At 45.3% G+C, this 22076-nt stretch overlaps 2 protein-coding genes across 2 annotated transcripts; one reads left to right on the top strand and one right to left on the bottom strand.

The window, feature by feature from the left end:
- Positions 1 to 97: 97 nt before the first annotated feature.
- Positions 98 to 7090, top strand: CPSF4 (cleavage and polyadenylation specific factor 4). Its single transcript, XM_032989016.2, has 8 exons — positions 98 to 360; positions 1255 to 1305; positions 1825 to 1977; positions 2766 to 2861; positions 3014 to 3107; positions 3550 to 3622; positions 4490 to 4582; positions 5926 to 7090. Exons 1-8 carry the CDS (start codon positions 258 to 260, stop codon positions 5992 to 5994), a joined length of 732 nt encoding a protein of 243 aa, XP_032844907.1. The 5' UTR covers positions 98 to 257; the 3' UTR covers positions 5995 to 7090.
- Positions 7091 to 8233: 1143 nt separating this feature from the next.
- ATP5MF (ATP synthase membrane subunit f) lies at positions 8234 to 10067 on the bottom strand. Its single transcript, XM_032989018.2, has 4 exons — positions 9979 to 10067; positions 9792 to 9899; positions 8766 to 8882; positions 8234 to 8405 (listed from the first exon to the last, which is right to left on the bottom strand). Exons 1-4 carry the CDS (start codon positions 9992 to 9994, stop codon positions 8377 to 8379), a joined length of 270 nt encoding a protein of 89 aa, XP_032844909.1. The 5' UTR covers positions 9995 to 10067; the 3' UTR covers positions 8234 to 8376.
- Positions 10068 to 22076: the final 12009 nt, after the last annotated feature.

Here is a 22076-nt window from a genome sequence, read left to right as displayed (position 1 = left end):
CGGGCGGCCGGGGTGAGGGGTGGCTCCCGGCATTCCGCGGGCGGGCGGCGCGGGGCGGCGGGAGCTGCCGCCGCCGCCTCCGCTCTCCTCAGGCGCTGCCGGCGCGGAGCGGAGCGGGCCGGGCCGGGCCACCCCGGGCCCGGCCGCCCGCTGGCCCCCCCCTCCCCTCCTCCTCCTCATCCTCTTCCTCCTTTTCCTCCACCACCGCCACCATACCGCCGCTTCCCTCCCGCTGCCGCCGCCCCCCAGCCGCCACCATGCAGGAGCTCATCGCCAGCGTGGACCACATCAAGTTCGACCTGGAGCTGGCTGTGGAGCAGCAGCTGGGGGCGCAGCCGTTGCCTTTCCCCGGCATGGACAGTGCGTGCGGGCACCGGGCGTCTGCGCGGATCTCTCCTCCCCCCCGGGGATTGCTCTCGTCCCCTGTCCGTGGGGCTGGGGGGGCTCTGTCGGGGAGGGTGTGTAGTGTGTTTGGGTGGTTTGCCGGAGGCTTGAGCGCCTCGTTCAGGCCTTACCCGCCCAACTTCTGCTTTCCCTGCGAGGTTTCTGTCTTAATCTGGATGTTTTTCTTTCCTACTTAATGAAAGCTGTAGTTAGTACCCAGCCAGGCTGGAAAATGAAAGTTGGGGTAGCATCATGAATAAACATACCTTCCTGCACGGTACTTTATTATTTTTTTTAATTCCCTTTTGATTGATGAGCTGTTTAGATGGCAGGGAGACTTCATCTTTCAGTATATCTGTGGCCTGGTCTCTAAACTTTTTCCTCAGATGCAAGTAATCTTAGGAGACTTGTAGTTTGCTGAAATATTCTGGCTGAGCTCTCAAACTTGAGTTTTAACTCCCTTGAACGTGGTTGCTGTTGGTCGGAATCAGCAAGGGATAACACAATAAGGGTTGTTTCAGGCTGTTCTGGTCAAAAAAATATAAGTCGTTGCCAGGACTGAAAATACAGGGTTCGCTGACATGATTGTTGTAACAGCAGAGGAAAATCCAGTCAATAAAACCTAAATATCTGAAAAGCAAAACAAGCACCACCAAACCTCTGCAAATTCCCTTTGGTGTCCCCCAAGATGAAAACTGGTATTTGTGAGGGCCAGACTTGAACAAGGAACTTATGTGGGGTAGTGATTTCCCCAAACCAAAGCACCGCTTTTCTTTTGATGTTGAGGACCAAGTTGTCTTTCTGGGAAGGGAAATATTTTAAAAGTTGTCACGAAGCTTTGTTGATTATGTTTCTCTGTTCTGTTTACAGAATCAGGAGCAGCTGTCTGTGAATTTTTTTTAAAAGCAGCCTGTGGAAAAGGCAAGTAATAGTTCCAATACAATTATACTCATGGAGGTGGAGGCGGAAAACTAAATTTGCTAGCACTGTCTACAGTACTCTTTATTTTTTGTAGAGATGAGAGGATGACCTAGATAAAGAATAAAAACTGAAGGATGTTGGAGTAACTGCAGCAATTGTGAAATAGTATTTTTTTAAGAAGTTGGGGGGTGAATAAGCAAAACTACTGGTAAAAGAAAGCTTGAACTTACCACAGACCTTGCTGAGAATGTGACTGTTTTAGTTGCTGTGGTTCATGGTTGCCAGGGTTAAGAGCTGGAGACTATATTGCTTAGCTCGTTAGAGGCTAACATAAGACTTGTCTGGAACTCCCTGTTTTCCTATTGCCACTAAAGACTAAATTCATTAAAAAAAAAAAAACGATGTCTTCTGAAACACTTCTTGCAGAGGGGAACAAAGTGTTGCTGTTGCCCTGTGCCTTCTTGTGCTGCATATTTTAATTGCTCTTTTTATCCTTCTCCTTGCCCCATCCTTCTGCAGGTGGTATGTGCCCGTTCCGACACATCAGTGGGGAAAAGACAGTTGTTTGCAAACACTGGCTACGAGGACTGTGCAAAAAGGGAGACCAATGCGAATTTCTGCATGAGTACGACATGACCAAGATGCCTGAGTGTTACTTCTACTCCAAATTTGGTAAGGGAAGTTGTAGCTCCTACTCAGAGTTCCTTCCTGGTGTGGGAGTCTGGTGAAGAGGATCCTGGTACATCCCTCTGATCCACCTTTGGAGCATTACAGTTCTTCTGCGTCTGATGATGTTGTTAGATTGTAATTTTTCAGATCTGCTTAGTCCTTCATCTTATCCCCCTAAATTTGTGACATATTGTAGATGTCTTCTCTCTCAAGAGCTTGTCCCTTAGGGGAAGAGGGGGGAAGTTCAAGTTTTTACTGGGTTTTATGCCTTATGTTCATTTTGGGTATGAGATGAGTAGGCTGAGCAGTTGGTCTTTGCATGACTCTTATTTTGGGGAGTTGATGAGAAGCAGAGGGCATGGGGGTGCAAAACTTTTATGCACTTGCTTTCCAGCTCTGGAGATCTGGACATAATGAGGCAACTTGCTGTCAGAAACCTACAGTCTTGTAGGTTTTCTTGGATTGAGGTTAGTGCGCAATTTGTAGTTTCTCCACACTTCTGGTGCACTAAATGTTTGGTTTTGTTATCATGACTGCTCTTTCAAATTTAGTTTCCGCATTTTTTTTTTAAAAGCACACATGAATATTCCAGTCTGATAGAACTTGACTCACCAGGGGTGAGTCCTTGGTGTTCTTCATCTAGGTTAAGGCAGGCAGCAAGACTGTTCTGCCCAAACTTGTAGATGTTGGTAACAGCTTTGTGGGAGCTACATGATCCAGGTAATATTTTGAGAATCGTTTCATCTCGAACCTGCACAGTTGACTAAAAAGTGTGTTTGCCTTTGGTACAGGGGAATGCAGTAACAAAGAATGTCCGTTCTTGCACATTGACCCGGAGTCTAAGATCAAAGACTGTCCCTGGTATGACAGAGGCTTCTGTAAACATGGTATGTATGTTGCATGGTTACTGCTTCTGTGGCTATAAATCAAGGGTAGGGTGTTGCTATCATTTCTTTGCATGATCTGCTTGTGTACCTGCTACTACTGAGTGCTGGGGTATGTATATGTGGAATGTGAACTGCTGAGCTTTGTGTTGCAGGTCCCCTCTGCAGACACCGACACACTCGAAGAGTCATTTGCGTGAATTACCTAGTAGGATTCTGTCCAGAGGGGCCTACCTGTAAATTCATGCAGTAAGTATGCTTCCAGGCTTGTCCTGTAATCTTGTGTTTCCCTTGTAATCTGATGTGTGCCAAATGAGGGTGCTCCAGTGCTCCCCAGTGTTTAGTTTGTTGTACCCATTTGAGGATATGGGGCAGGGTCTCTTCAGGGAGTTGCCAATAAGACTTTGGAGTGGTGATCAGATGCCATCGGTGCAGCAGGATCACATGGGGTTTATATTCCAGAAGACTTCAGAAGTAGAGGGATATATTCCATACTGGATTGTCATTTTTGTGTACGTAATTGCTGAACATCAGAATGCGAAGAGAAGTGGGGAGGGGGAGACCTATTTCCCATGAACTAAATTTAATGGGCTGATTGTTTCTTTAGATGTTTGGAGTTACTCGAGTGATCTGATGGTAAAATGTTGGCATATGATTTGAGAATCCATTTTCTTGTTTCCATCCAAACCAGCCCTCGTTTTGAACTGCCAATGGGAACCACAGAGCAACCACCACTGCCTCAACCAACACAAACACAGCAAAAGGTACACAATTCCCCTGCCTCCCCTCCACACCCACCCTCAAAGCATTTCCTGCAGGGCTTTAAAAGAGGGTATACTGTTGGTCAAAACTGGACACCTGGGCTCTTATATCTGGCTTGGTGGAAAGCCTTGGAGAATGAATGAGGGAAAACCATTCCTATTTTACAACAGGGTGTGATATCCTTTTGTAATTAAGAACTTGGAGACAAGCCCTAATAAACAGCAAAGCGCTGTCCCTTCTCTCCCCTCCTCCCAGCCCTCCAGTGTCCACCATCTGATCACAACGGACTGCTGCCTTTGTCCTGGGACCTTGGTGTTTTATTTTGTTCTGTCTCTCCCCTCGCCTTGGTTAACCCCCTCAGTCGTTCGTACTGTCCTCCGGCTCGGAGGGCAGCAGTGGCAGTTTGGTTGCCTGGGGTGCTGCACGGAAGGGAGGGTGCTATGAAGGGGTGAGGAACCCTGAGTACCATAGTGATGAAAGCCCTGCAGTTCCTCCAACTTCACCTGGAGACCTAGTCACAGAACACTTCCACGTTACATAGAAGCACATCATATGTGGTCGTGCAGCAGTCTGCCAGTTTTTGTAATCTGCGTGACGTCTCTCAGTGATGGCAACTACATTTTAGCAGCCTAAACCTGTTCTCTAAATCTGCTTTCTAGAGAAAAGCAGAATCTCTGGACTTTGTAAGCCTTAGTGCTTGATTTCTTCTCTCTAGTGCTCCATCTGGCAGAGCACCCCCCCCAGATTTGGAGGAAAATTGATAATTTGGTATATGGGGTGCTCTTTTTTCCTTCTTAACAAACCAACAACCATAAAGGTCTTTATCCTCGATGCACTTAACGAGTCAGAACTCTTCTCCTAACCAACAGAGGACACCCCAAGTCATCGGAGTCATGCAGTCTCAAAATAACAACACTGGGAACAGAGGACCCCGGCCATTGGAACAGGTCACCTGCTACAAGGTAATTCAGAGGGGAGGGATGAGGAGGGAAGGCAGAGGGTGCTAGATTTAAGAAGCACAGTGTGCATATCACCTGGGTTACATCATGCTGCTTTACTGCTGGTTGCTTGTCACAAGCAAAGCAGCAGATTGTTGTGATGTGGGGTGTTGGTCCTGCAAAAAGTTTTTTTTCACAGGTTCAGGAATTGTGCTCTCTGCTCAATATACATTGTGTTTTGGTGCGTGGGTACAGCTGTGGGAATTAGCATTGAGTCCTGAGACCTCTAGGTTTGCTAGCTCATGGACTTGCTGTGACAATTAAGACAGACTTTGCCTGTCAGTAATTAACTGGAAACCCTCACAATGACAGTTAAAGGAGGCTGCCGAACTGTACCTTTCAAAGTAAGAGTTAATATTAGTTTTGTCTCATGAGTTCATTTGCCCACACTTTGCGACTGTAGAAAGATTTTCTTTTCCCCTGTTAGCCTGGAAGGTCCTTGCAAGTAACAGAATTGAATAGGCAAAAACTGTTCAGTATTTCAGCTGCAAAAGCACCCTGTTGCTGTCAAACCAAGGAATAAGCTATTCACTTTGATTGCTTAGTGAGGAGCACCAGTAAAACTTTGACACAATTGTGTTTCCATCTCCATTTATTTTTCCACAAAAGCCCCAACTAAAACCAGTCGAAAAGGGCAGAGAATATTCCTGTCCCCCATCAGCTTGGACAGTTAAATCTCTGTACATGGCAGCTGCTGTGCCTTAGGTGCCTGTTTGGATAAGAATTACTGAGATTGGACAGGGATATTAAGTAGCTGAACCCGTTTCACTGAAAACCTTTAATAGCTGCAAGTAAATCTTGTATCTGGAGTATGCTGTTGCACCAGATACTGGCATTTCTCTCTGGTTTTGGAACATCTTCAAGGTGTAAAGTCATGAATCTCTCGTTCAGCTGCACTTTTCTTGGTCTAATTCAGGATAGCCCATCAGGACGGTCCCCACAGCTCTCTGAGGTAGTGCACATCAGATGGAGTGGTCTTGGGAGCCTCTAATGTTGAAATTCTCCTTGTGTGTTACAGCCCTCCAGTGTTCACAGTTGTGTGCTGAGAGCCTTCTCCTTTGTAGTGTGTTATAATAACATGGCATCAGGTTGCTTCCAGCACAGAAGCAGCTTTTGCTCCAAGGAGTGGCAACAGTCCATAAATTGTGTCCTTCGTGACACCGTGTTTCACTTCATCTGCTGAATGCTGCATCTTCCATACACGGGAAAGCTTCCGAATCGGAACAGTTGCTGGCTACCTCAATAAAGGCAGCTAGAGGTGAAAAGCTGTAACTGTGTAATAATTCTGCTCTCTCTTTCTCTTTTAGTGCGGTGAAAAAGGTCATTATGCCAACAGATGCACCAAAGGACATCTGGCCTTTCTCAGTGGGCAGTGAAAGAGCAGAACGAAGAGTGCAAGGGAGCTATTAACACTGAGAAAAGGTTTCTGCCTAGCACTATGTCTTGAACTATTAATCAGGTTGTTTTTTAATGCCATTACTGAAAGAACTGGTCAGAGGCTGGCTGCTGCTAAGCAACATTTTTGTAATTGTCCACAACTTTTTTTATGTTTTAACCTTTTTAAAATAGATTTTGGCCTCTGCCTATTTTCATTGAGCCCTGCTGTGAAAGGTAGATCATAAAGTCAGTAGATATGCAAACCCCTCACCGGTGCAGCACTCTACGTAAACACATCTTTACGCCAGTGTTTCTTTAAAGTGTTTTCCTTCTGCCACCTCTCTTTGGAGAACCTGCAGCATTTCAGCCCTCCCTGTGGAAGCAGGAAGACTGACTGGGAAAACTAATACTTGAAATGCCTTCCCTTCAGTGAGGGAGCAGGGATTCTGCTGTCCTGTAGCTCTTAAAAAGCAAAGTCTTGTTCCCAGGTCCAGCCTGTTGTAGTTGGTAAGCTTGTCCTGGTGGCTGACTTAACCTGTCACATACACCAGGCTGTAAAGCTCTCGTCCACTTGCTTTGTTTCTGTGCTTCTTGCTAAACTGAAGGTTAGAAATTAATCTTCTGGGTGAGAACCGATCAAGGGGAGAATAAATTGGCATCTCTGTGGTTAGTCAAACAATGAGGAACAGCGATTGTAGGAAAGCTGCATCTGTGCTCATTTTCAATCTGCAAAAAGCTAGGAGGGAAATGAACACGGCCTGAAGAGTAGGAATAGAAGAGCCTTGTCTCAGCCCCCGCATCGTCCAGCTCACACTGAGCAGGTATTTCCATAGCCTAGAGAAGACCAAGAAGTGGAGATGTATATTCTTACGGAACACTGCTTTTAAAAGTGGTAGAGCATTCTTCTGAAAGTTTTTGAAAGCCAAACCTCCCATTCATTTTGTGAGAAGACTATTTCAAAAGGGCCAATGATAAAATGTGAATTAAAAAAAAAAAAATTGCACCTACAATGTGAGCCTTATTGATTCTAACCCATCTTTCATTTGCTGACTGCCTTTATACTTCTGTTTTTATTGAAATGTACTGATGGAAAAAGCTGGCTGTGAATTTTCCTTTTTTTAAGAACGAGGTGATATGACTAGATTAAGAGAAGTGACCAGAGCCTGTGCTGGTTTGAATGACTGCTGTTATTTTACTGTGGAGAGTTAGTCAGTGAAAATCTAAGTTTCAAGTCTAAGTGATGATGGTATGACAGGCCATCAGACGCTTTTTTAACAGATTGTGCCTCCAGAGGCTGAGCAGGGGCCAAACTGTGAGACGTGCTATCTGCATCTGACTAGGCACATGGAAAGGGAACTGAAATACTTTGGTGTCTGGCTACCTGAACAGATGTTTTCCAAAACTGAAAGCCTTCCTGTTACCACTGAATTCTTCATATCCCTTAAGAAGTGGTGTTTACTCTCCCTCCTGTTCTGAAAAGGATACCGCAGGTATCCTATTTACCTGCAGTGCCCAGCTGTGGTTACAAGTGCTGCTGGTCGTGTTGTGACAGTGGGATGCACTTGCTGAGTGGGGTGCGTGAGGAAGGTCATGGGCTGGGGCCAGACCCACAGATGCTCCTTTAAGCTGCACTTGTGCACATACTGTCTCCTGTTAAACATTTGAGTCAAGAAGCAAAGCTTTCCTTCAGTTTAACTTCATGTTACATGAAAGGTCTTTTAAGCTTATACCCATTCAGAATAACCTTCCAGCTTCTTTTAGCAATGAATGTTCAATGGTAGAAAATCTGGGTTAGCAGAGGCAAGAAGCATTACAATCCCAGTGACAGAATGAGTTGCAGACCTCCTTATAGCTACACTGATCTCATCTCAGACCATGCTTTGCGATGGTGGAAAACTGCCCAAATAACTACAGTCCCCGGGTGAGTGTGACTGAGAATCAGAAACACGTGGCGGTACCAAGCAGCTACCTCCAGCTCAGATACTGTTCTTTTAAATCAAAATATGTCCTTTCAGCTAATTGTCCAACGTGCACATAATAGCCATTAAGAAGCAATCCAATCCTTTTTACTTTTATCAGTTAAATAGTAATTAGTTGTAAGTTTCCCCAGTTCGTAGTACAACCTAAGTAGCAGCTGCTTTCCCAATAATCTCTGAACTTATCCTTGAGGGGTGAAACTCTAAGACAACAAACTCGCAGAGTACAATTAACAAGTCAGTTATGAGAGTTTCAGCTCAGTAAGTGTAAAGTGTATGCACTTTATTATTGGTCATAATAGTACAGATTTTAATATGAGTAGTCTTGATGTCTTCTGTCAGGATAACTGTTCCAGTAGCCAAGTCTTTTCAAGAGCTGTACCTTCACTTTCTGAAATACACATTTCAGTGGTACTTCCTGTGGCGGTCATGCTCTGTACCATTGAAAGTAAAGCAAGTTAATTTTACTGAAGTCACCAGAAAAAAAACACACTTGAAATTACAAGAAAGCAAGCGCTCTTAAATCCAAGTTTGTAGTTTCTAAGTATTGTCAGGTCAGACAGGCAACAAGATTTAAGTTTTCTTCACTGCCAAGAAAATATCAGCCATCTGATAACTTGCTAAGTAAACATTTGAGTTTTATGTGGCTAAAAAGTTTGCTTGCCCACAGCCTCAGACTCAAGCAGCAATGGTTAGCAGTCTTTATTTTTAAAAGCAGCAGCAGATTGTTTTTACTGCCCCATGCAATCTTCCAAGCTGCACTATAGACACTCGGCCATACTGCTTTTACTTACTCAGGTGACTGTAGCTCCAGATGTAGCTGACAACAACGTAACTGGCAATCAGCATGGAGACACCACCAAGCCCCCCTTTCTTGACATTGATATATTTATTGTAGTATCTGTCGTAACCTGTGTAGGAGAAAAAGTTTTCATAGCAGCCAGATGAGTTGTGTATTTTTCTCTCAGAAGCAGCAGCCCAGTTTCACAGAACTTCAGGAAATTGTTTCTGATGAAACATCTGAGGGTCTCTGAGTAAGTCGGAGAGAAGGCAACCTGTGTGTTAGCTAAGCAAGTTGAACTCAAGTTAATAGCGCTAAGCTTTTGGAAAAAAAAAAAAAAGGAACACCCTCCCCCGCCCCCATTTATCATTTTTCCCTAAACATTATTCTTTCATGAGCTCAAGGTGCTTTGGAATTATCTGATTCTTTCATACTAGTATATATTCATGATGTAGACACTTGCATTTGATATTTTGTGTTTGAATCTACCTGAATGCCGTATCTGTATCTATACCAAAGGGCATCAGTCAAAACTTTTGCCAAGTGATCTATACAAGCCCTTCATCCTTTCTTACCACCTTTAAGGATCAATTGTTTTGTTTGTTTGTTTGTTTGTTTGTTTGTTTGTTTTTTTAAATTTACTTGGGATGCTGGGAAACCTCAAGACTTTCAGCAACTAGGTTCAGGAGTCAGGTCACCATTTTTCCTGTTTATACGAGAAGGAATACTGAAAACAAACCTCTGGTGGATAAAGCCCATGTGAGGCAATATTTACATCTGGGGGAACGAGACGCTATAGAAGGTCCCGTTTTGGGTAAGCAAAAATCGCCCCTCCAGTGCCGGCTCCCCCGTGCCACAGCCAACATCCCCTGCAGCTGCCAGAGATGCTGATGCACTGATCTGCCCCGGCTCCCTCCCGGAGATTCGGGCAGATCAGTGCAGATCAGAGGTTCGCACCCTCCAGGTCTTCGCCGGACAAGAAGGGCGCGGAGCTGTGTGCGCAGGATGGGCAGCCCCGCCGCGGGCCCCCCCCCCTCACCTCTTCGCACGGCCCCCAAGATGCCCCCGGGGGTGAAGTCTCTCATGGCCAGCCAGGTGGGCAGCTGGCCCAGCTTCACGTCCAGCAGCTTCATGTCCTTGAGGGGAACTGCGGCACAGAGAGAGACAGCCCGGTCAGAGGGGAAGAGGGGGAGGGAGGGAGCCGCGGTCACCTTGGTCGCACTCACCCGGCGGCTGCGCCATCTTGCCGCTGCTGCTGTGGGGAGGCGGGAAGGGGCGGGCCGCTGAGGCTCATGGGAGGAAGGGCAGGCGGGAACCCGGATGTTGGGGCGGGTGGTGAAGAACTGGCGCCATGTTGGGCGTGTCCGGCCGAGGAGGGTGTCGCCTTGTCCCCGTCCCATCGCCTCACCCTAGGGGGCTCGGGTCCCCAACGGTTCTGCACACGCTGCCTCAGTTACCGCAGGCACTGCATTGAGGTGTGCGCACTCCTGCCACCATGGTGGCCTGTCACGGTTCGGGGGGCACAGCCTGAGGGGTTTTCCCTCCTTGTCTCGCTCCAGCACATCCCCTCAGGGGCTGAGTCCCTTTGCAGGGGACGTTGGCCCTGTGCAGGGTGTCCCCAGGGCAGGCCAGCGCTTTCCACTGCCCCCGCCTTAACGTTGTGGGGTGTTGGGTGCCAGCACTCGCCAGCGCTGCAGATTGTGAGAAAATAGCAGAGAGGGAAAAATTCACAAGTCTTCGTCAGCATCGTCACAAGACTTCATGAGCAGTCTTTTGGGGGCTGCTTATGTCCCACAAATTAACCTTTTTCAGTGCGTTCTGAGGAAGTTGCAACTCTTAACACTGTAAATGTGCCTTCACAGATAGTATATACTGCGACATACCTTTAAATTTGGATTCATATGTTGTCATGTAAGAAGTGAGGGCTCCTCAGACACCTTCCAGGGGTCACCTACCATCTCCTGCAGTCTTCTTAGGTGGTTGCAAGGCAGGAGGAGAAATGTTAGACTGTATTTTTCACAGGGATTAGGTGACAGATTAATAATGTATTGTGTGGTTCCATTTCAGTGCCCACTCAGGACTTTTCCCTGTGGGAATATGCTGCATTTTACTACAGCTCCTCTGGAAAGATGTCAAAGGCAAAAGGAGAGGCCTGTCCTCGGTATGAGGTGGCAGTAAATCTGCATAACCAGTGGTGGAAGAGGTAATGTGCGGATAAAGACAACTTTCACCTTCCTGCAAATAAGAAAGAGCCATTTCATGTTCCCAAGTGTCTTTCTGGGGGATTTAGTGCAAACAGGCCCCCAGAAGGTCCACCCTGGGCAGGTGAGGCACATGCAGAGGTGGCGGTGGTGGGACAGGGGTAGGTTAGCAGGGAGAAGACTCCAGCAGGTGTCACTCGCAGTTAGCAGAATGCAGCGACCGGGAAGATGCTCTCCATGAGCCTGACCTCTAGAGGCTTTAAATCGGTATCATTCAGATTCATAAAATAGTGTCAGGTTTTGTTGTTGTTTATCGTGCTGAATCTGAAAAGCAAAGCGATACAGCAGTGAACAGGGAGCAGCCATCCACTGCTGTTTCTGACAGGTCAGCCCGGACCCTGGATTTCCTAGATGTTAAATCTCCATCCCACAGAGGACTGTTGGAGTGGATCAGAGATGATGAAGACTAAATTAAGGACACTGAAGAGGGCCCACAGGGCTCCCACATAGACACTGAGCTACTAATCTCTGCAGCTTTAACTTCTCTTAGGTTGCAGAGTCTTATTTCACTTGCCTCCCTCCTACCATGGCAGGATCCTTGCGTTATAGTCTGTAGGGTTTGTGTTACTTGGTATTAGATGAGTTGAGGTGTGGTACTCTATAACTCATTTTACTCAAAGGCTGGTCTACATGTCTAGCTTCAGCCTCTATTTTACTAAAATTAATTTATTTACATCCAGTAGTGCTCTCCCATAAAATAAAAAGCAGAAGGAATAGATTACTGCCTAATTTTTTCTTTTACTTATTAACAGAAAGTAGGATTAGGAAAGTACACTGTGCCTGATTGCTTGAAGAAAGGGTTCCAAATTTAGACCCTGTTAACTGGGTTAAAAGACCCCTTATTAAATTATCCTTTATTTTATTATTGGACTTTACTGGTAACTGTCATCTTATTGCCAAAGTGTCCCCTGATGAACTACTATGTGGCCTTTTTACAGTTCTTGCATAAAAGTATGCTTCATACTTGCTTCCCTCATTCTTGCAAGGCAACCTATTGTTTTAAATAGGATTACTCATGCAAGGCACATTAATTCACCTACAGGAAAAAAAAAAAACCACAATAGCAGGTGCCTCATTTTAAGAAGTTCCCTGAAGAGCAGAAGAGTGCATAGAGTTGCTCAAACTCCTTAGAGCAAGGTCTGGGGAAATTTGGTTTGTTAAGGTAGGAATGGAAGTCCATAACAAGGATACATCTCTGGTGCAATTAGGAACAGCAGTGATCTAAACCTTGGCCTGAACTGCCCGCTCTGGTAGAGTAAGAGAGGAATACTGCTCTTGTCTTTATGCCATCTTAAAACCAAGCAGGAAGAATTAAATGGTGCAGATATACAGGAGGTTTTGCAGCACACGTTTCCTCCCTTTGACCCATGGTGCTGGCCAAAATTCAGGGTCTTGTTGTTTGATCCAGATGGGAGGAGGAGTGATGAAGAAAGGTATTTCTGATGTATTCCTGTTTGCTTACAGGAATGCTCACAGCTCTTCTTTCCTGAACACAGAAGAAATCACACAATTGAGAGCCGGTTTCCTTGCTTCAGACATGCTCCAGGCAGCAATGTAACCCCAAATTCCTCTGTTTCTTGTATTCAGTCCAGGTTTTATATCAATGATTGTTCAGGCTCTTTGAAGTTTCCGTTCCCTGCCTGTTTCAATCTGCTGTCTTTCTGTCTCCGCCTCCACCTAAACTGTATTGTCCATCCACACATAACCTTCTTTCCTTTTAGTATCCTATCCAAAACTGTCCACCCAGAGCCTTCAGGTACTTGAGCAATCTTGCATTGTGGGTGGAAATAGACTTAATGTCTCCTTCAGCTACCCTAAATAAAGGAACGCAGTTAAACCTACCAGTTTCAAGAAGGTTTAACCCAATCTATAAAAATAAAAGCCTAATGGAGTGTTGCCCTGAGGTTTTCATCTTACCGAAGACCCTTCTAGAAAATGCTGTGAAGTTTATAAGTAATGGCATAGAAATAATAGGGAGTACGTAATTCAAAAAACCCCGAGTGTTTTGCAAAGGACGTCAATAGATACGAAAGAGGTTTCCTCTTTCTGGTAGCAACCATAACACATACTATTGCAGCTTTCAGTCCAAAGATTCAGTTGTGGCCTGAAAAGTTAAGTAACACTTTTCACTAAAGCTGCTGAAAAAGAGAAGTAAAAAGCATAACATAACCCCCCTCAGACTGTAAGATCTTATAGGCTGAGATTGTTTTTTCTGTTCTCTGTGTCACCCTTTGAAAACTCAGGGTCTCACCTGGGCCTGGTGGCCAGCGATACTATAGTAATATGCAGACACAGTGTCCACAGGTGTGTAAAGTAGCACAGAGTGGCCTTCAAGGTCAAGAGACAAGGATTTACCTAACTGATCCTGTGCCCACTGAAAGTGATGACAAAGCACTCAGTGCTTTTAGTAAAGGATCAAACCTACACAAATGGACAGATAACGGTTCCGAAACATGCAGTTTGCCATAGGATGCTTCTTGGCTCCTAAACACTTATTTCAGTTTGATGTCTTCCCACCAGCACAGATTAAGCGGCTGCAGCCATCAAGAGGAAAGAGAAATCATGGGCTACCAGCACTTTCAGGAGAGACACAATAGAGAGACACATGTTTTATCAATCAGTAATTTGTAGAAAAGTTGTGGTCCCAGGTAGCTTGATCCAGTCTGTTATTTTTTAATTGTATGAACAGTTTGGGCAGGGCAGCTGCTCAGCATAGGTCTCAACCTCATTCATCTAAAATTGTGCTTACAGTGGAAACCAGACTCCCACGTTGAATGGGATGAGAAAAGGGTGTGGAGTTTGGAATCTCTTCCATGGCCAGACTTCCTCAGGAAAATGGTGATTGCCTTGCATAGATAATAATACCTAGGGATTGACCCAGCAAAAGAAGCTGAGAGAATTAACCTATGATTGTAAGGGGATTGCTTGTTCTGTGTTATTACAGAGCCATTTTCCTTAGTCAACCTCAAAACACTTTACAAAGGAGATCACTTAACAGTGATTAATAGTTTAGCATGTACATAGATCTTTCCTCCTTCACAGCACTTGAGTATCGGTGCATCTTCATGCTCCTCTGATAAAACGTGTAAGTTAATGTTATGATTATCTTTTCAAGTGGAGAAATTTGAACCCTGTTTTTAGGATTGCAGAGGGGGAGTTCGTCCCTCCTCCTTTGGTTCCATCTTGCTGGCCTTTGCTTGTATCTAGTGTCAGTTGCAAAAGTATCTTATTTTGTAGGTCTTTGATCAGCCTGCTGGTTAGCTAAATATATACCTGTGGGGAGATAATTACATGCTATCAGTAGTAAAGTGTAGTAAAATAATTTACGTTAATTAAAACACTTGCAAAACCAAAGCAGGAATTTTCACTAAGATAAGCCTGCTGCAGCAACAGCTGTATCTGAGACTGCTTGCTTCCCATAGACAAACATGAAAATAAAACCAGGGACTAGTGAATAACGGTTTCTTCATGATAAAAATGAGAAAGATGTACCCACTGGGAAAACCATGGTGGTATCAATCCAGAAGGGCAGGGCTGAACACATTTTCTGTCTGTGGAAGCAGATCTGCCTTCATGAGCATGGGGAAGATTGGTGTGATGAACCCCATCTTATCACCGTGTCTGGCAAAGTGTGAGTGGCCCAGCAGGAGGGTTGTACAAATGGGCCTCATATTGCTGGGAGAAGATTTGGAGGCTAATTAGTGTGACAGAGGCTTAAAAAAAATCACCTTGTTACCATATTTGAATCCAATGTCAGTTCCTCCAGCACAATCCTTTTACTTTTCATCTCTTCCCACATTTACATCTGATGAAAATACGCAGCGCTTTCATAGCTTTCCGTGGAAATTGTCTCTCTGACCTTCCCAGCTGAAGCAGTCGATGGCTATTCTCTCTCTGCTACCTTGTGTCTTGGAAGAAGCTCAGCTGCTGACGTGAGTCTTATTCAGACAAAAGACACTGGTGGGTTTGGGACATTATTGCTTCCACAGCTCTGTGGAGATGCCCGTTGATGTTGCTTCCTGCAGATCTCAGACCACAGCCAGTCTCCAGTTCAACCCAGTGCATCTCCCCACTGAGCACTTCTGGAAGGGCTTGTATCCCAGGGTTTTTCTTTCTTCCTGATGGCTGCAGTCACTTAACCTGTGATAACAAGAAGACATGAGATTGAAGTAAGTGCTTAGGAGCCAAGAAGCACTACTGCTTCATTTAGACTCCGTTATTTTTTCACCACTAGGTGAGCTAAGCATCTTCTTAGAAGACACAAAGACATTGGGAGATTTGTAGAGCTGCAGTGGGAGAGCCACAGCTCAGCCCCCACCAGCAAATTGTCTTTCACTATGTATGTGGCCCAGGCCTTCCAGGTTAGTGATTGCACATGCAGAGAGTTAGACCATGCCTCTTTCTCCAATCAGTAGATGCAGTCACCAGTACAGGATTCACTGCTGGGTTTGATTAGTTGGTGAGTGGGTAAGATACCTGCTCTTCCATCTGTTCTCCCTTTCCTCAGTGCTTCTCTGTGGTGCAGCATGGATGCACACGTGTTGCTTTGCATCATTCTCCCCCCCTGCACCTACCTCTGTGGTTTTGTTATCATGCTTCGCTCACAAATGAGTGATGCTTTGCACCCCCTCCCCAACTTGCACCAGATCAAATTCTAGCTTTTTGCAAGTTAGTGAAAGTGGCATAACAGATCTGTTTAATCAGGCTTGCCCCATGGCCATGTTATCCTATGTGCTCGGCAAGAAAGGAGCTTAAAGCCAGGGTGAGAAAGAAATTCCTCTCTAAAGATCAGCTAAGAGTCGGGTGGGATTTCAGCCATGCGACTCTGACATGCAAACAGGGCACATGGGCACCCCCCTTCCCTCTCCTCTCTGGAGTGTGAACCGGGGGGACTGCAGGGAACTGGGACAGGGGAGCCAAGCTGAAGCAGGAAGAATTCACATGTATTTCATTTCAGGGTGACCTTTAACAGGTGTGGATTTACAGATGGGGAAGGGAGAGGGAAGTAAGCAAGGGATTAAGGGGACTTTACCCTCCCTCCACTTTAAGCACCAGCTTGCACAGCATTCCAGCACTGTGAGATGCAATTTGTGGCTGTATGGCTTTCTATCTTCTGCTTCCCTCGGTTCTGGTCAGGGTTGTGGCTGCCCCTGGTCTTTAGCACTGCTGAGGATGCAATAGATGGGATATCGTACTGCCAGGTGTCTCAGTTATACACCAGGGGTGCGAGGTAGGGGAGAAAAATCACCCTCTTACCTGCAAGAATAGGGATTTAACCTATAGTGGAAGTGCACAGTTAAGGCAAACACGAGGTGTGTGATACATTCCCTGGGTGACTTTGCCCAGAGATCTTCTCTTCTTCTTGTAGTGCTGCTGCGTGCTGTTGAACAGCTGCTTTCCTCGAACCCAGTGTCTGCTGCAGTTCGGTGATGGATTAAGGCAACTCTCCATTTTCCTTATCCCTCTCCGAGGGGAGCTGTAAAGTTTAATTAATTAAATTTTGTAAAACACGATGAGATTCTTGGATGATAAATGCTACACAAATGTAGAGTATTTTTTAATGAGCACTGTATGACGGCTGCAACAAAATGCTTGTTTAATCAAACCGATCTGAGCTGAAAAAAATCCTAACCCTGCTGCTATCAGACAGAAATGTCACCAAGCACTCTGTCTTTCATGGGCTGTTTGATTTGAAGGTCCCAAGGCATTTTTTTAAACTTTAATGAAATAAAAAGGCAAGGAGTATATGTATATATCTGTATTTTATAGATTTTTCCCTTTATGTATGCAGTTTAGATTACATAACAATACCACTTAGCAATAGGGAAGGGAAAAATCATGTAACAGTGTGGCTAGGTGTCATGGCTATATGGCAGGGATATGTATACCTGCTCCAGGTTTGTCTGGCCATGCCAGGCACCAGAGTTCTAGCACCATATGTTTTGTGGTTTACAAGTTTCCCACAGCTGTGGGTATGTGAAATCAGCCTGGCTGCAGCTTCTCTGGTATTCCCTCCTAAGCAAAAGAGGTTAAAAGGAAGTCTGAGGATGTCTGTCTTTGTTGTGCACCGCAGTGTAAGCCTACCCACAGAGCTAAAGGTAGTTTCCAGAACGAAAATTGCAGCCTGCTGTAATTGCACGCAGAGTGCCATTTCTTTTGCTAGAATTCGGTCAGGAAAAAAGAGAGTAATATCTTGAGTTAAAAGACCTGCCTTGGGCTACTCAGTAGCTAGAACTTCAGCCTTACACTTCCTCCAGAAAGATGCGTCGGCTGTTACCGGAATGCTGAAGCGTCAGATCACCAGTAAATAGAGGAGAGATATGACTTAAAGAAGCACTTAAAGCAGAGCCTGGAAGAAGCAGTCTATAGATTTCCATCCAGAGATGACACAGCCCAGTCCTACCCCAGCCTCTGGGATCCAAGGATGCTCTCAGCAGAGGCTACTGTAGTTTCTGGCACTGGTGGTGTGGGACTGAAATGGTGGCAGCAATCAGTCAGAGCCCCTTGTACTTCATCTGCACTACTGTTTCCTTAAAGCTGCTGCTTTGCAAAATTTGCCTTTTCTGGACCTTTTATAATCTCTGCTTCTTTTGATCAGCTGGAGTTTTCCTTAAGGGGAGAAGAAGAGGAGGAGAATGGCCTCTGTGCAGATAGATACTGGCTGACTGTGCTGGGAAGGAAAAATAAGGCACAAGAAATGAGCTGTTGAACCCATGGTGATATGAGAGGGATGAGTGAGACATTTTAGGGAATAACCAACCAATCAACCGATCTCACAAGCAATTTGTCTTTCCTTATTATAAGGCAACACCATAGTGGGAGAAATGTAGGGCCATTCTTCAGAAGATTTATTGCCCTGGAACATCTGCGTGAGAAAACTAAGTGCTGAGTAGAGCAGGAAATTGGAAGTAGATTGCACAACCTGCAATTCAACAAAGTTCTTGGACCTTCTGTGGAAAGAGAGTGCTGGAGTTTCAAAGCTGGCTCTAGCTTTTATGGCTTTCTAGTCCTGGGCAAAGAACCAGTGTAGGTTTGGTTAGAGCTTATGGAGGCTTTGTCATTTACTTGTCTATCTAGCATCCCAGAGCACTGCTTTAACCAGTACAGAGGAAAATACTTCCCAGTGTTGTGATGGATCTAACTGTGCTTAAGATTAGGGAATCAGATGCACTTATATGAGCTGTTGGAGTTTACAGGACCTCTGACAAGAGAGGGGTGCCTATGTTTCCTGCCTGTGAACATATCTCTTTACAGCCCCTGTATGTACAGCATTTTCTCAGAAACCAGCCTCAGGGACAATTATACATTAATAGCTACTTCTTTCAGAAGCAGCCAGCCCTGCTCCTGAGAAACAGCTATTTTCAGGCAGTCTTGTTCCTGAGGAACTGCTATTTTTAGTGAGTTCTATTTCTGAGGCAAAAAAAAGAAGAAGAAGCCATTTCTGTATCCCTCCACCATGGCCCAGACCCACTGGCTGTGGTTGACTTGCATTTTGCAATAAACATTTCCTCTTTATATCTCAGTATCCTGAAGAAAGTGGTTCTCCAGCCATTACAAAAAGCAGCAATCTGAGCCGGGGCTCATTATGCAGGGAGAGCTTGTGGGAGGCAAAGCCATGCTCACATACTATAGATTCCATTAGAACGAGCAGGGAGATGTAATGGGGCTCTCCTGGGAGATGCAGGACTTTTAGATACCTAATTTGGAAGTCCGTTCTGGTATCCATTTTCAACATCCCAAGAGTAATGATTAATCCTGTACTCCAGGTTTCTCTGAATCAGTTCGTAGCTGTAGTAAATATGGGCTGAACATGATAATGTCATTGATGCTATGGGTAAATGGCTTGAGGCAAGAGAAGCTCAGGTTCTGTGGCCATTAACTCACTGTGCACAGTCATCTGGCAGCGATTTTGACTCAGGAATCTGCAGCTGAGATAAAAGAGGCTCCGTCAGAGCTGAGGAATGTGGTATTTTGCAATATAAGTATCTAATATACAGAAGGCCCCATAAACGCACCCCAGCAATGCTGTGTTCTCGTTCCTGCAGCATCCCAACAGCATGGACCTGGAGATCTTCCATATGTTCTTGTGGCCATGGCCTTTCGAGGGGCATTTGGCGGATGCAACCACACGAAAATTCCGGTAATACCTTTTTGTTATTCGCAGATTTAATACAAATACTAGTGTCCTGACAAAAGGGTGAAGTGATTCTCACCATGCTGAAGCTGTCCTGAATTTCAGCAGAGCCTGTGCAAAGTTCATCTCAGGTGTGATATGATCTCTTCCCTACAGCTGCTTCTGCCTCTGATAGGTGTGTGGCTGAAGGTAACAGGTTTAGATAACAGTGGCATCAGCAAAGAACATACACTGGAACCGTGCCTTGGCAGGTTTGTATCTGCTAGTAGGTCTTTCCTTGGCAGGGTGTTGCTATCTGGATCGAACAGAATCAGCAGCTTTAATCTTTGAACAGAGTTGTGGCAGTATTGAAAAAAAAGCCGCCCATCTTTGCTCCAGCACCATCTGCTCAGGGGCTGCTCTCTAAACACTCTGGGGTGTGTGTGTGTGGTCTGAAGGTCACTCTTTCACGGAGAGAGGCTCTTCTTTCCTGTCTGAGTGAGAAGGGGAGGCTGTTAGCGGTTCAGCGTCGTAAGCAGTTTCCCTCTGCTCTTGTGCAGGCAATACTGATGAACTTGGTCTCTAAGTGAAGATTATTTATCTTGTTTTTAACCTTCAGTAAGAGAGGAACTTGGTTGTGTTTGTCTGCAAAACCAGACACTCCTCCCTGCCCCTCTTTTTAAAAAATATACCTCGTATCCTCCCACCTCCAGGAGAAGTCATTATCTCTGGACAGTTTCTTGAAACCCATTTGCCTTTGTATTCTGGTCATAAGCAGAGCATTGTTCAAAGTGTGAGTGTGTCGTGGCTGCTTTTATCACAATGAGAACCCATTATTGGCACTTTTCCCTTTTTACTGCTTCACTAGAGAAAGTCAGGCGAAAAATGGGACAGAAATCTAGGAAATGAAGGGTAATTTACAGTTCACAAAGGAGCAGTAAAAATTAATTAGCTGTCTGAGGATCCATTCCGACCCGGGCCATGGAGTTTGTGCCAGCTCTTTGCATGGCATAAACTGTCTGTGCTGTGCTAGGGTGCTGAGATCAGGCTTGTGCTGTGAAATTAAGGCTCTTTGCTGAGGTAGAAGTCCTTTGGGGCATGCAAAATGTGTATGCACACCTAATTTGGTGTGCCAAAGAGACATGATGGTGCATATAACTCAGGTCATTACATGCTCAGCTGGCTACTTATGACGTTCACTATTAGTTGTCACAGTAACTGCTCATGTAAATTACAGATGCAGTTATCCACATAATTTAACACTGAGGTCCTTTGAAAATCCAGGCCCAATTCCTCCTTCTTTTCCATGTTGGTGTCTGCATGAATGAAACACACTTTACACACCATATCCATATGGTGCAATTCCAAAAGGGGACAGAGCCCCAGAAGGGCTGGAGAGGTGACAAGACACTGGCCCAGCTGGCCTATGGGCCAGTTTGGTCCTGCTGTGGGATGCAGGAACCAAGCAACTCCAGCATCTTGCCAATCATGTTGCCAGCCCTCCAGTCAAGCCTGAGATCCCCACCTGGAGAAAGAACTTCACAAATCAGAAATGTCCTAAATTGGATCCTTTTTTGGTGCATAATTTTCAAAACTGTAATTTCCATTTGAGAACTATTTGTCCTGATCCTGAGCGTCAGCTGAACTCATTTTTTTCCCTGTAGTTTAATTTAGGCAGCAGATGCCATCAGAATGTTAATGCCTTCTTAATTCTCACCTACATGCTTTTATTCTTATTAATTTGTTATCTGGGGCTTTAATATTCTATTTTTTTTCCTACGTTGATCAGTTGAAATAATTTGATGGCAGCATTTGAACAGGACTTGCAATGGGAAAGTGTGTAATGGTGCATCACCAATGTATGTTGCTGTGTATCCTGCAGCGTGCTCAGCTGTTGTACTGTGAGAGCATGAATCATGTGATGTTTTTAGGTGATTATAGATGAGGCCTCACTTATCCCTGCTGTGAATAACTAGAGAGGGAACAAGCATTAAGGACCATTTCTCTGGTTCAGGATTTTGCCCAGTGCAAGCTCAGAGTTGGTGATCCAGGAGTGTGATCCTAGCCCGTGGAAGTGGAACTGAGCTTGCATTCAACGTGCTTGGGCAGCTGCTCAGCCACAGCGGATGCTTTCAGGCAGCACCCTTAAACCATTGCTACGGGGAGGCGATGGAGGTATACCCGCAGGACTCCCTGTTCTCAGCTCACAGATGGTGTTTCCTAGATGGGAGCCACGGGGAGTGGGGCAGGGACCTTTCCCAGCTGGGATGCAGTGCTGGAGGACGTCCCCTCCCAGGACCAGAGGGCAGCAGGAGCTCTTTGCAGAGAAGTGGGGATGGATGGGTTTGTTGCTGCTCGCCAGCCGATGCCAAATCCGGCTGCACAGGAGTGTCTCTGTGTCTTGGGTGCAGGGAGGCGGCAGGTTTGACTTCTGAAGCAAGTGTAGTGAATGCTATCCAGGAAAGGATGTTTCAAGCTGGCTAGAAGTAACAAAAATAAAGCTAAGGAGTGCCAGAGAAAATGAACAGTTTTACTAATTTAATCAAAACTCTTCTGCTTGAAGAAAAAGGAAGAAAAATGCCCAAGTCCTAGACAGTTTCTGTCAGTGTGGTTCACTCCCTCTTGGCAACAGAGAGAGGGGATGCCTCACCAAACTTTACTGGTTACTTTGGTACAACTTCAACGAGCAATAAGCCCTTTTGCCTGTAGAGGATGGGAATGACCTGAATCCGCCTCCCAAGTAGAGGGAGGGGGGAACTATTTGTCCCTTTAAGTTATGACAAAACTCCATTCTTAATGCACTCACATATAAGTTTGGAGTAGGCAACTGGAAGATTATTTTATCATAACTGAAAGACACAAGATGAGATTTTCTAAAGAGACTCTCCTTATTGTGAGGTAAAAGACTGAAGAGAAGGAAAGGGATGAGGATGAATCAACATTTTACTGT

The sequence above is a fragment of the Tyto alba genome, unplaced genomic scaffold, assembly GCF_018691265.1.
Source record: "Tyto alba isolate M040663 unplaced genomic scaffold, T.alba_DEE_v4.0 Super-Scaffold_28, whole genome shotgun sequence".
NCBI lineage: Eukaryota > Metazoa > Chordata > Aves > Strigiformes > Tytonidae > Tyto > Tyto alba.
Note: the sequence above shows the minus strand (reverse complement) of the source record. Positions and strands in the feature narration are given on the sequence as shown.